At 33.2% G+C, this 12,564-nt stretch overlaps 2 protein-coding genes across 2 annotated transcripts in view; one reads left to right on the forward strand and one right to left on the reverse strand.

The window, feature by feature from the left end:
* The first annotated feature begins 1,228 nt into the window (after nt 1-1,228).
* On the forward strand, nt 1,229-1,766 carry LOC112524383 (histone H4). The gene has a single exon (XM_025134175.1). It carries the CDS (start codon nt 1,300-1,302, stop codon nt 1,609-1,611), a length of 312 nt encoding a protein of 103 aa, XP_024989943.1. The 5' UTR covers nt 1,229-1,299; the 3' UTR covers nt 1,612-1,766.
* A 5,892-nt stretch (nt 1,767-7,658) lies between these two features.
* The window catches only part of LOC112524766 (cytochrome P450 CYP736A12-like), a 7,124-nt gene continuing 2,218 nt past the window's right edge, over nt 7,659-12,564 (reverse strand). The window contains exons 3-4 of the mRNA XM_025134721.1: nt 10,341-11,028; nt 7,659-8,610 (exon numbers count right to left, since the gene is read on the reverse strand). Of these exons, the coding sequence (XP_024990489.1) occupies nt 7,768-8,610; nt 10,341-11,028 (1,531 nt within the window). The 3' untranslated portion in view covers nt 7,659-7,767. The remainder of the gene's footprint in view (nt 8,611-10,340; nt 11,029-12,564) is intronic.

Below are 12,564 nucleotides of genomic sequence, written 5' to 3' on the forward strand. Positions count from 1 at the left end.
ATTTTTCAATACAATATTTAAATATGATTGTATAGCTTAATGAAGTGGATTTATTAAATGTTTCTAATCATATGTGAATACAATATTTAAATACTAGTTACATGTTCGTTGTAAATCAATTATAATACATACATAAAATAAAAAATGTTTGCATATATGGATTTTTATAACTTACATGTTAATTTCATTGTTGACATATACAAGAATAACACCATTAAAAAATATTTGAAATTTATAAGTCTGTAAAATAATATAACCGTTTTCTAATAATACAGTTTATGTGTGCATGCGCTTTTTTGGAATTTTAGCCTTGTATAATTTCTAAACCAAAATTATTTAGTAAGAGAATCTTCGATAGATTGTTTAAAATTGAGAAAATGAGAATTTTGAGCAATGTTTCTTTGTTCTTCACCCAAAAAAAAAAATATGGACACATTCGTTTTATAACCATCCATTGTTAAGTGCACACATAAGATTATCCAGTTATTTATAAATTTAATCATTTTGTCAGAACTATTTATTTGATTATGACTTCTGAATATCATGATAACCAGTTCGAAATGCAAGTTAGCACACACCTTAATTAAGTCATCGTATATGAACCTCCATGATCACCAAGACATTCTTGGTCCCCACAGGTTTAGTCGGTATGCGTAAGCCTGTCCAAGAACACATGAGTACCAGATCTTTTTTTGTTGAGATGAAGCAATGAACTGCGTAACTAAGTAATAAGGAAACAATGAGTAACACACAAGAATGTTACTAAATTTACAAAATGTACAAATCATTTAACTGTTAAAACTGCAAATAGAAATGATCGAACTTTTTATTCGATGTCATTTATAATAAAAATGATTTAAAATCATCATTTTACCCTTCTATTTAATTTAAATTTGAAAACTTTTGAAGTGAAAAAGCATACAAAATTGAGCTTTTTTGAGATAGGGTGGTTATGTAAACATGTCATTTATGGAGGGCTCTAAGTAAAAGTTTCTTCAAATAATACCTCCACCATCACATTCCACGTCAAGGATCCATCGCTTTTCCCAAGTTACTCCAGGCCATTGATCGTAACTCTATCAACGTCTCAGATCCGTTAAAATCTCATCACACGGATAGTGAACCTCCACCGTCGATATCTTTTTTGACACCCCGCGGAAATCCATCGACCCCCAAAATTCAAAATTCCCAATTCCATGAAATCAACCCCCTTTATAAACCCTACTCCATGACTCTAATCGCATCAACCTCTCCCTCAAGAATTCTCTGATACAAGAAAATTTTCTCCATATCTTGACAATGTCTGGTCGTGGAAAGGGTGGAAAGGGGCTGGGAAAGGGAGGAGCAAAGCGTCACAGAAAAGTTTTAAGGGATAACATCCAGGGAATCACCAAGCCTGCGATTAGAAGGCTAGCGAGGAGAGGTGGAGTGAAGAGGATCAGCGGTCTTATCTACGAAGAGACGCGTGGTGTTCTCAAGATCTTTTTGGAGAATGTTATTCGTGATGCTGTTACATACACTGAGCACGCTCGTAGGAAGACTGTGACGGCCATGGACGTTGTCTATGCTTTGAAGAGGCAGGGAAGAACTTTATATGGATTTGGTGGTTAGTAGATCTATGAGGTGTGTAGTGAATATTATGCTTAAGCGATTGTAATGAATCATGTTATTTTAGAACAATTTGGTGCTGAAAAGTTTTCTGGTTGAGGATATGTAATTGATGAATTTATCATCTGATTTTAATGAAAACAAGGCTAATTGTTTACATGTTCTTACTTTTAAAATCTACACCTGGATTTGTGTTCTTTTATTTATGTTTGAAGAGTTTGGATTCGAATCATAAGTTAATTCTATGCACGATCTTTGTAGAATTAGAACTTGAAGATAGGTTTAATCAATCTTTCTTGAAGTGTTTCTGTCGAAATAGGGTTCTGAGAGAAACCATTTGAAATAACAATTTGTGTAATATTTTAGGGTTTTGAAATCGTAGCAATCTTTTATTTTTCTTCCCCATTCAAGCTGAGCAGTAAAACAGTGGGGCAAATCGAGATGTATCTATACGACTTTGGCATTTTGTCGAACACGTTATTTGCAGCAACCAGAATAGAGATTTCCTCAGATTTATGATGGATTGGAAGCTCCCAGATTGTTTAAAACAATTGCTATTCCCGCTCAACCATTTGCAAATTGCAACTCTCGGTTTTGAATCTCAAATGGAAAGAACTGGTTTGCCATTGTTCTACAATCCTCAAAATCACTCTCAACTGCTTTTCATCCTCAACACTTGTAGACCCAGTTTCACCACTCAATTCGAGATGTCCTGCTCTCAATTTCCTTGTTCTTCATCTTTATCATCGCATTTATTGAGGAAGATTCTTGGGCCTTGCTATTTTGGAATGGTGGGATATTGGTTGTTGATCATTGATCCAACCAATATGTGTTGGGATTTTGTGTGTTGTTTCTCCTGGTTTTACAGCCATGGTTTGTTTTTGGGTAAATGTTGCTGGACCAGTTCTGTTTCCAGTATTAGAGTTGTTACTGGTTGGTCTATATTGATCCAGATCAGATTGGTCATATGTTTTCACATCAGATGCTGTCCTGTTTGCTTCAGATTGTTAAGTGTTGGTCCTTATATGGGTTGTTTTCTGCTGTTTGGAGCTGATCTCTCTTTTTGGACTAGCTGCTCACATATGAACTAGTCCTATGTTCGTAAGTGGAAGAGCACTATGGGCCTGTTTACTTGTGGCTTAATGAGTTTACCGGATAAATGGGCTTATTGAATAAAACCCACGCCTCTCTTTTCTCCTCCAATAGTCGCTCCTTCTCCTCCAATCTTCTCCTCCAAGAACCCTAATCGGCCGAAATAGTTTCTCCTCAAATCAAGGCTCTCTTCTCCAAAGGTAACTCTTCTCCTTATCTATAGATTATGCTCGATTTTGTCTTATTTCTGGGTTTGTATAACATTCTTGGTATAACAGTAGCTTGTTTGTATAACATTCTTGGTAGTATATGCTCAGGGGTAAATTGCTCATTTCTGTTATTCAGACTGTTGATTCAGATAGAAAAGTAAACAGCAATCCAAATTTATCCAGACAGCCAAATTTATCCAGACGGACAAATTTATCCATACAGGACTTAGGGGGTGTTTGGGATTGCTTATTTAAAACAACTTATGCTTTTTTGTAAAAGTGCTTATTAACTTATGTGGTATCAAACTGGAGTTTTGTAAAAAGTGTTTGGATTAGCTTATAACGGTACCAAAAAGCAATAAGTTGATTAGTTGGTTTTTAGTGTTTGGCAAATTTGGCTTATAGATGTAAAATTACCAAAAAGGTCCTCCAATCAACCTCCTGTTCATCGTCTCCATCCTCACTCCAAACCCTATTTTCTCCAGATTCCTCTCCATCCTCATCACTCCAACCCTATTTTCTCCAGATTCCTCTCTAGTGTTCATCCATGTTTGCACCCGCCGTGGAAGAGGTTGTCATCGCGAGACCCTGTGAGTGGTTTCTCCCCGAGAACCTCTGCATCGGCGAGTTTCTTGGCACCGATTTCCGTCTCCAAGACGACATCCGTCTCCAAGATGACATTCGATTCGATTTCACAGGCTTCACAGAGGCTTTGGTGAGATGGACAGACCTCGATTTCTTTGGTTTGAGATTCTCTGGTTCGATTTCACAAATTCATCAGTCGGTCGCTTGAGAAGAAGGTAAGGGTTAAAATGGTAAATTGTTAATAAGTTGATTTTGATAAGTCAGGGGGGATTGACTTATCAAAAACGACTTATTACCGGTTTGGTACCGGTATAAGCACTTTTTTTTTTTTTTTACCCAAACACTCCAAAATGACTTATCTCCGGTACCGAACTGAAATAAGTTAATAAGTCAGTTTGAAAAGCTTACCCAAACACCCCCTTAATAGAAAATTTGGTAAACAGCCCCTATGTTCACCTTCTTCATCAATATTTTCACTCTATACTCAACATACATAATTAAGTAAATAAAAAATCACAAATTTCTTAACTTAAAAATATGTTTATTACTAATCCATTTCTTCGACTTAAAATATGTTTATTACCTCCAAATCTTCAATGTTTAGCCAAACTCCCAGATCACAGGGGGTGTCCGTGCAGGAGATATAGATCAAGAGGGTTCACATGAGACGAGGGAGAAATGAGCACCATTCCCTTTATTCCTCCCCTGCATCTACAATCGACAGGAAGCGTTCATGGATGTTTGGGGTTTCAGTGCATGAGATAGAGATCGAGAGGGTTCACATGAGACGGGGGAGGGACGAGCACCGTTCCCTTTTTCCGTCCTCTACATATATCTACCGGAATCGTTCATGGTCTTCAAATCAATGTAGAAGATTACGATTTTCTTTGGTAGTGGCACCAAAATGCAGAACAACTTAAGAGGAGAAAGTGTGATTTTAGAGAATCATGATCTTTTTCCTTATTTGTTGTGGCTAATCAAATTACAGTGTTACCCTTGTTCACTGAACACGTGCTCCATTGTCTATATATTTACAAATACGACACGCTCTTATCTCAACATTTAATTATTGAATGGTCTGGATTGGTTAACAAAGTTACCACATTTGTCTTGGTTAAATGAGAAGCACTAAATGTATGAGAAAGAGAGAAACAATCCTAGCCATTAGATTAAATGATCAAATTTTATTAAATGAAGGGTAATATGGTAATTAGCAAAAAGTGTCGGCGATATATGATCAATACACCGTCATCATTAACGACATTAAAGAGAAATCTAGTCGGCGTTACATGATCTTGATCCCATTAATGATTTTAAGAAATAAAATATAAAATCGGTTTTAAGGCGACTTTTTCTCGATTATTTTTTTGATCATATATAGCAATTCTAGATTATCAAAATTATCAAATTTCTTAATTCTTTCTCGATCAAATCTCGTACTTTTTCAATATGAATCCGAATCTAGAAAGAAATCTTAAGCAAGATGTTGATTGTGATCTTAAAACTATAATGCTACATGTGAATCTAAGATTTATCTGTGAATTATTTAAATAGTTCATATACGAATCATTCGGGTTTACATGTATACATAACAATGAAAATATGAACCAAAAAGTGATCTTGAGCAAAATTTGATTTTAATCCTAAAACTACAATGCTATATGTGAGTCTAAGGGGCCGTTTACCCAAGCACTTACCGATAGGAGTCAACATTATGATTTATTTTGATGCACAAGATTTTAGTACATCAAAAATATCGAATGCAACAATTTACTGGGTAAGCGCTTATCTGGGTAAAATTCGTTATTCTCACTTACCGGGTAAGACTCTCAATCATTCTCATCGCTCTTACCCGGTAAGATTCTTGGCCCTTCTCATGTTCATCTGATAAAGAAATTTATCCGGTAAGCACTTACCAAGTAAGTGTTTAGTAAACGGCCCCTAAGATTCATCTGTAAATCAATTAAATTGTTCATATGTGAACCATTCAGATTCACATATGCACATAATTACAATTAAATGGTTTATATGTGAATCATCCGAGTTCATATATAAACTAAATCACTTAAATGATTTGTATGTGGATCACATGAGTTCACATATGCAAACATTATAATTTGTTTGTGGCCTATTTGTATAAGTTACAAAATTACCTTTTATCTTCCGCATAATTGTTACCATACGATCGAATTATCTGGTGCAGCAAAATTAGCCCCTCAAATCTTGACTTTTAACTTTTTAGTGGAAGGGCTAGGTTCACTTCTCTATTTCTCATATATTTGATGATTCTCAAATGGTTATATACATAAAAATATTTAGTACTCATAATTATCCATATATTTAGCACTTTTAATATTGGTGTTCTCATAATTATTCATATAATGTATATTATTACTTCAATTTAATATGTGATGCTACGATGATGATTTAAAAAATGAACATCACCATATGTCATTCTATAGTGACGGGTTTGAAATGTAAACGTCAACGCTCAACATATGCCATTCTATGTTTAGGGTCTTGAAAACTAAACGTCATAGTATATCATGTCACTGTGATGGGTTTGAAAAATAAACGTAGTCATATGTTATGTTACTGATATGGTTTTACATAATGAACATCACTATATGTCATGATACGTGATGGTTTTGAAAATAAACGTCATTGTATGTTATGTTACGTTACAATGACGATTTTGAAAAATAAACATCGTCTTACGTCGTGCTATGATGACGACATTAAATAATAAACGTTAAGCTTAAAGATATGGGAAAACTGAAGTAATTTTTAGGCTTAATATATCATTTGCTCTTCACAAATTATCACAGTTTATCTCCAATCTATATATAACTTTTATCTGTTTATTTGATTATTTTATTCTTAATAAATTTAGGATTAATATTTGTTTTCTTTAATTATTATTATTATTATTATTATTATTATTATTATTATTATTATCATAAATAGTTTAGGTTTGTGATTTTAGTGTTAGATTCTGTAGGTATCTCTTACTTAGTTTTATAGTCTATATCATAAAGTTATTTTTATAGGTTTAACTCTGTTTTAATTTTTTTTATTTTAATTTTATGATTTCTACGTCTATAGCTTCGTTATTCTTTTAGGGTTTAGACGTATGTTGACCTTTCCACAATTTGTCGCCATGTCAGTTGGTATCAGAGCAGTCTTTTCCTATCTTTTTTAATTGACAATGATAGATCAACAACGTTCCATCAAAACAGACACAGCAGAGATGACTGCGATGATTACCACAACTCTTGCTACTCTGACAAAGGTTGTTAACAGGCTTCATCCTAATTTCAACAACGGGAACCGTCAGAAAGGACATGCAACCACTATCACCGTATTATCTGGTCAGTTTCTTTTCAAGGGAAACGATCGTCCGTTTGTGAGAAGACACAAGAAAAAGATGAAGTCTTGCCTAACAAGGGTGAAGATAAAGGCAATCATGTTGTAACATAATCATACAAGAAACCTGTAGCGACTCAAAGAGTCAGCAACAGATTTTCAGACTAGTGTCGAAGAAATCAAAAGGGAGCTGGTAAAATCTTTGTCACAAAAAATCTAGAAGGATGATCGTGAAGATGTCACCTAGCTAAGACTCTGGATCAAGCTGAGCCAACTCAACAAATAGTTCCCAATAACTTTTCCGTAACCTCCAACCATTTCGAGCTTAATAAAATATCACTTGTAGGGAGCGATCATGACAATATTCTTTGAGACATGAAAATTGATCAACATTTTTGAATTCTGAAGGTCGAGTTGTGGATCCAAATTCCATGAAGAAAATAATATTATATCTAGATGATTCAGTGTTGCATCTACTTTCAAGTGGGACATACAAGCTCGTTTTCTTTAGTTTGGTTTGTTTAAATAATATTCTTTACAATAAGTAGTTTTTAATATTTAATGATAAGTAAATAGTAAAAAATACTGTGTTTTTACATGGTACTGTTTTACCGAAGTTTCTTTAATCTAGAAACTCAATTAACAAGACAACATAAATCAATCTCATAGCGATTAAACGATTAACAACGATGATACGTTTTCTAAAACGTGACAGAACTCACAATTCAAGATATGTAGAGGCTATGTGATACCATTTGTTCAAAAACCATGAATAACTACAAGTAATACTTTTTAAAGGAAGATGCAACCATAACAGTACGTATACATACAAAACAATACAAAGGCACGAGTCGAAACATATATAAGCGGGACGTTGTTATGCATCAAACCGTATCAAGTCTCTTCATCAAACGGTCGATCCCCCCATGTGATAAGTTGGAATGGCGAGCAAGGGCTTAACCTTAGCCATTGTCGATACAAATTTTTCATTCATATCCAAGTCGATATGTGACGTGCCATCGGGTAGCACCCAATCAAAGCAATGTACTAGGTTGGAAACTGCTAAGTAGACGTTTAATAATCCGAAATTCATGGCTGGACATCCTCTTCTGCCTGCGCTGAAATTCAATAGCTCAAAACCAGGTCCGCGAAAATCGATTTCTTTATGAAGAAACCTTTCAGGAAGAAACTCTGCGCAATTTTCAGTCCAAACTTGTGGGTCATGTCCAAATGCCCAAACATTTACTAAAACTTGTGTCTTCTTTGGTATGTAGTAACCATTAATCACTATATCTTCTGTAGATTCACGGGGCATCAACAATGGAGCAACTGGATAGAGCCTGAAGGTTTCCTTAACTACCATGTGTAGATAACTTAACTTTGCCAAATCCGTCTCTTCCACCATCTGTTTATCTCCGACAATACTTGCCAACTCCTTTTGGAGCTTGTTCATAACTCTTGGGTGTTTAATAAGAGCAGATAGAACCCATTCAATGGAAGTTTTGGAAGTATCGATTATGCCGGCTACCATGTCTACTAAAATTGCTTTCATCGTTGATCTATCAATCGTTTTTGATAGATTCTCATGGGTTACGGAGTATTTGTTTTTTACTGAAAGTAGTATGTCAATGAAGTTCATTTGGTCAGATCTTTGAATCCTTGTAAGACTGTATTCCTCATGCTCAGTTATCAGAGTGTCCAACATTTCATCAATGTCCTTGACTAATGACTTAAAACGTCGAGTCAATCCCTACAAATTTGTAGCACAAACAAGTGTTCAATGTCATTCCCTCCAAATTTATATGCATACATTATTTTGATTTTACTTTTTTCTTCATCTTTGTAAGAAAACCCTATCTCCTAAAAAGAACACAGAAAGAAGCTTCAAGGAAGATGGATTCGTGAAATGGGGAAAGCTAGTGTAATGGATTTTTGGGTTTGATGAACGGGGAAGAAATGGAGTCCATAGCTGGTCGTAGGCAATAGGGAAGGAGGAGCCCGGTGGTTATGGGGATGGTGGCGTCGGGTAGTCGGTGATCGACGTTGTGGTGGGGATGGCCACTGATTTAAGAATGAGAGAAGGAATCTCAACAACTAGCTTAAGTTATTTATTTCCAAGTCTTTTTTTTATCAATTAATATAATTATAAAAAAAATTAAATATTCTAATTTATTTGTTATTTTTTTTATTAACACTTTTTTGAATATTAATAATCATTGGTTTTTATCCCATTTTTCATCTTCAAATCATTGGTGATTTTACGATCTACAAGTTGAATTAAATTTCATTTTCCTAAATTTAATATGTGAACGTGAACAACGATGTTTTTCATTGGTTCTTATTAGAACATGTGAATCTTAACATAGGTTCATATGTGAATCTTAATCATAACTTATACATGAAATCAAATTAAAATTATAACTGATATTTTGAATCAAATTATGATATATATATATATATATATATATGAACATGTGAATCGTATTCACATGTGAATCTTAAATATAATTTGTATGTGAGTCAATTTATAATTTATAAAAATATGTGAATTGTATTCACATGAAACTCTAGTTAGAGTAGAGTAGTGTTTTAAGAGCTTACTATTACTTTTTTCAATTATAACCCATTACTAATAATTATTATTTATTACAATTAATAAATAAATAAATATTAATAAAATTTAATTATTACTAATATTGTAAATATTAGTTAAAAGTATTAATTTTAATTGAAAATTATTAATTAATTTTAATTAAATATTAATATTAGTTATTAATTATTAGTCATATCAATTATTTTTGTATTATTATTTTTTATTCAGTATATTTAGTTATCAAAAAATGAATATAACAATTCTAAAAATGTTTTTGTACATATAAAAACTAAACTTATACTTATTTTAATTCATAAATTAGAAAATTGTTTAAAATGATTTTAATAAATTTTCTAATTTAATTTAATTATTGATCATATTTAAAAAAAAAATACTAATTAATTAGGATATGCGAGGGTGATCAATTTTATTTTTATTCATATTATATGTAATGGTTATTTAAAATCATAAATTAATGTATATTTTTTTCTAAAATCTGTTTTAACAAGTCCAAAATTTATAATACATATAGATAATAATCAAATTGAAAAATTCTTTTAATTAATATATTATATTATCTATTATTTCTTTACTAATTCACATATTATATTATTAATTAGAGATTTTCTTTTAATTATATTAAAAAATATTGTAATCGACTAATTTTTGAAGAAATTTTTTTTGGTCAATTTACATGTATCAGCTAGTTTTTGTCAAAAATTATTTATTCATAACTAGTTTACCAAACACAATTTAGTATATTTTTGTGAAATCGGTGAAGCAAGGAAGGAAAACTAAAGTCCAAGATTCAGTTTGATATAGTTCCTAATTCAAAATAAGAGTATAAAAGATTTGACAAACATATTCAAAATGATGAAGAAATTTACCTGTAGATCAAAGTGTTGTAGCATGGGCACAAAGTCTGCCAAGTTTACGGTACCTAGCACCACCGCAAACTCGTCAATTATTCTCCTGAAAACAAATCTTTCGTCGTTTTTCTTCCCAAAAAGCATCCTACATGTCATACCTTCGATCAAACTACCCACCATTTTATTCAAATCCACCACTTGATGTGTCATGGATGCAACTCTAATCTCCTCCACCATCCACCCAATCTCCTCCTTTCTCATTCCTGCAAATCCATTAATCTTCACAGGACTCAACAACTCCGTTACACAAAATTTCCTGATATTTCGCCAATATTCACCATATTCTGACAATAATATCCCCTTGTTGCCATGATAAAGGTACTTTGACAATTGGACTTCAGGTCGAGATGCAAAAATGGCATCATGGGTTCCGAGGAATAGTTTTGCAGCATCCGGAGAAGAAACTATGACTGCGTTAATCGAGCCTAGACGAATGGACATGATAGATCCATACTTTCGGGATAGCTTGTGGAGGGCACGATGAGGTAGGTTTCCTAGTAAGTGGAGGTTTCCTATAATTGGTAGCGGAAAAGGTCCAGGTGGGAGTTTTTTGAGATGGGTATGAGTCGAGTAGCACCACCACAACAAGATTCCAGTGGCAACGAGAAGCATAAAAATAAACATGGTTGTAGTTGTGACTTGCTTGCTCTCATAATATGCATATATATAGAGAGAGAAGAACGTTCAATTTTATTAGTATAAAGCAAATAATTATAAATCAAAGTCAAAATACGAGCCCCTAATGTTTGATCGTTATGTGTTGAATAATGGCTGCTACAATACGTTCATATCATCCTCTTGGCAACATTAGTTGATGAGTGGTCATAGTTTGTAAGTTGTAGTATTTTTCTAATACATTTGTCAAGGAATATCAAATTTGTAAAAAGTCCAAGATTATCTCTCTCTCTCTCTCTCTCTCTCTCTCTCTATATATATATATATATATATATATAATCATACACTTAGATTTTGGTCCCTGTGTTATGCTTCAATTTTTGTTTTTATCTGTAAAATGCATTAAAATACGAGTTATATTTATTTTGTGTTTTAAAAAAAAAAAAAAAAACATACAGACGAGTTCGTTACCCCTCAAATGAGTGGTCAATCTATCTTTTTGCCGATGCTATGAAAAACGCGTTTTTTATACAGTGAAACCTACAACTACCAAGTGTTGATCGGAGGATCATCACCAATCAATAAATAGGTGATCCAACAGAAAACGAAACTAGAAGCCGATGAAACTCATGCAACTACTATAATGGGGTTTATCGTGAAACCTTATATCTTGGTTTTCATTGTATGTTTGTGGATCTGCATCGCTTCACCCAAAGCAAATTTAGAGTTTTTTTAGTAGTTTTAAATTTAGTTTTAGTATGATCATCTTTTAGTTAGATTTAAGGATTTTTGATTTAAATGGGTTTTGTACGAAAGAGTTGGTAGAAATTATTGTTTATGTTCTTGATGGTATTGATTTTTATAAATTTGATGTTCTTGATGTGTTGTGGATTCGATGTCCTGTAGAGGGCATGCATGAGCATGATGCATGTGTTCTTTGATGATTTAGGATTCGGAGGGTGGCGTAATTTGGTAGAGGGTGTTAGAAGTTTTTGATGATTTTCTATGGTGCGTGCTGTTAATGATTTTGATTGACTAATAACGTTTGTTAGAGGAGGAAGGTGGTGGACGATGCTAGTGGTGAGTGGCAATGGTGACAGTGAGCTTGTGTCGGTGATAGATGTTCTTGGTTGAAGAGTAAAGAGGTGGGAGGTCAAAGAACAAGTGCAAAAGGACATATTTGTCCCTTATCTGAGGGGCTCATAATGTACTCAACGAACTCGTCCCACAAGTAAATGAGTTAACTCATGTGGCATTTTGTTATGTAAAACACAAAATAAATATAACTTGTATTTTAAATGCGTTTTAGAGATAAATGCAAAAATTAAAGCGTAACACAGGAACAAAATCTAATTTGATAGAGAGAGAACTATGGACGTTTTACCAATGGGCAGTGCTAATGGCACCCTCTTAGTAGGGGGTGCTGATTCATTGGAACTTATGCATTTTTAAAACATCAAATCGATTTAATAATATATTATATTTAATTATTATTATTATTTAATACATATATATGCTAATTAAGTTATATTATATATATATATATATATATATATATATACTTTAC

The sequence above is a fragment of the Cynara cardunculus genome (genome assembly GCF_001531365.2).
Source record: "Cynara cardunculus var. scolymus isolate 2C chromosome LG 13, CcrdV1, whole genome shotgun sequence".
NCBI classification, from domain to species: domain Eukaryota; kingdom Viridiplantae; phylum Streptophyta; class Magnoliopsida; order Asterales; family Asteraceae; genus Cynara; species Cynara cardunculus.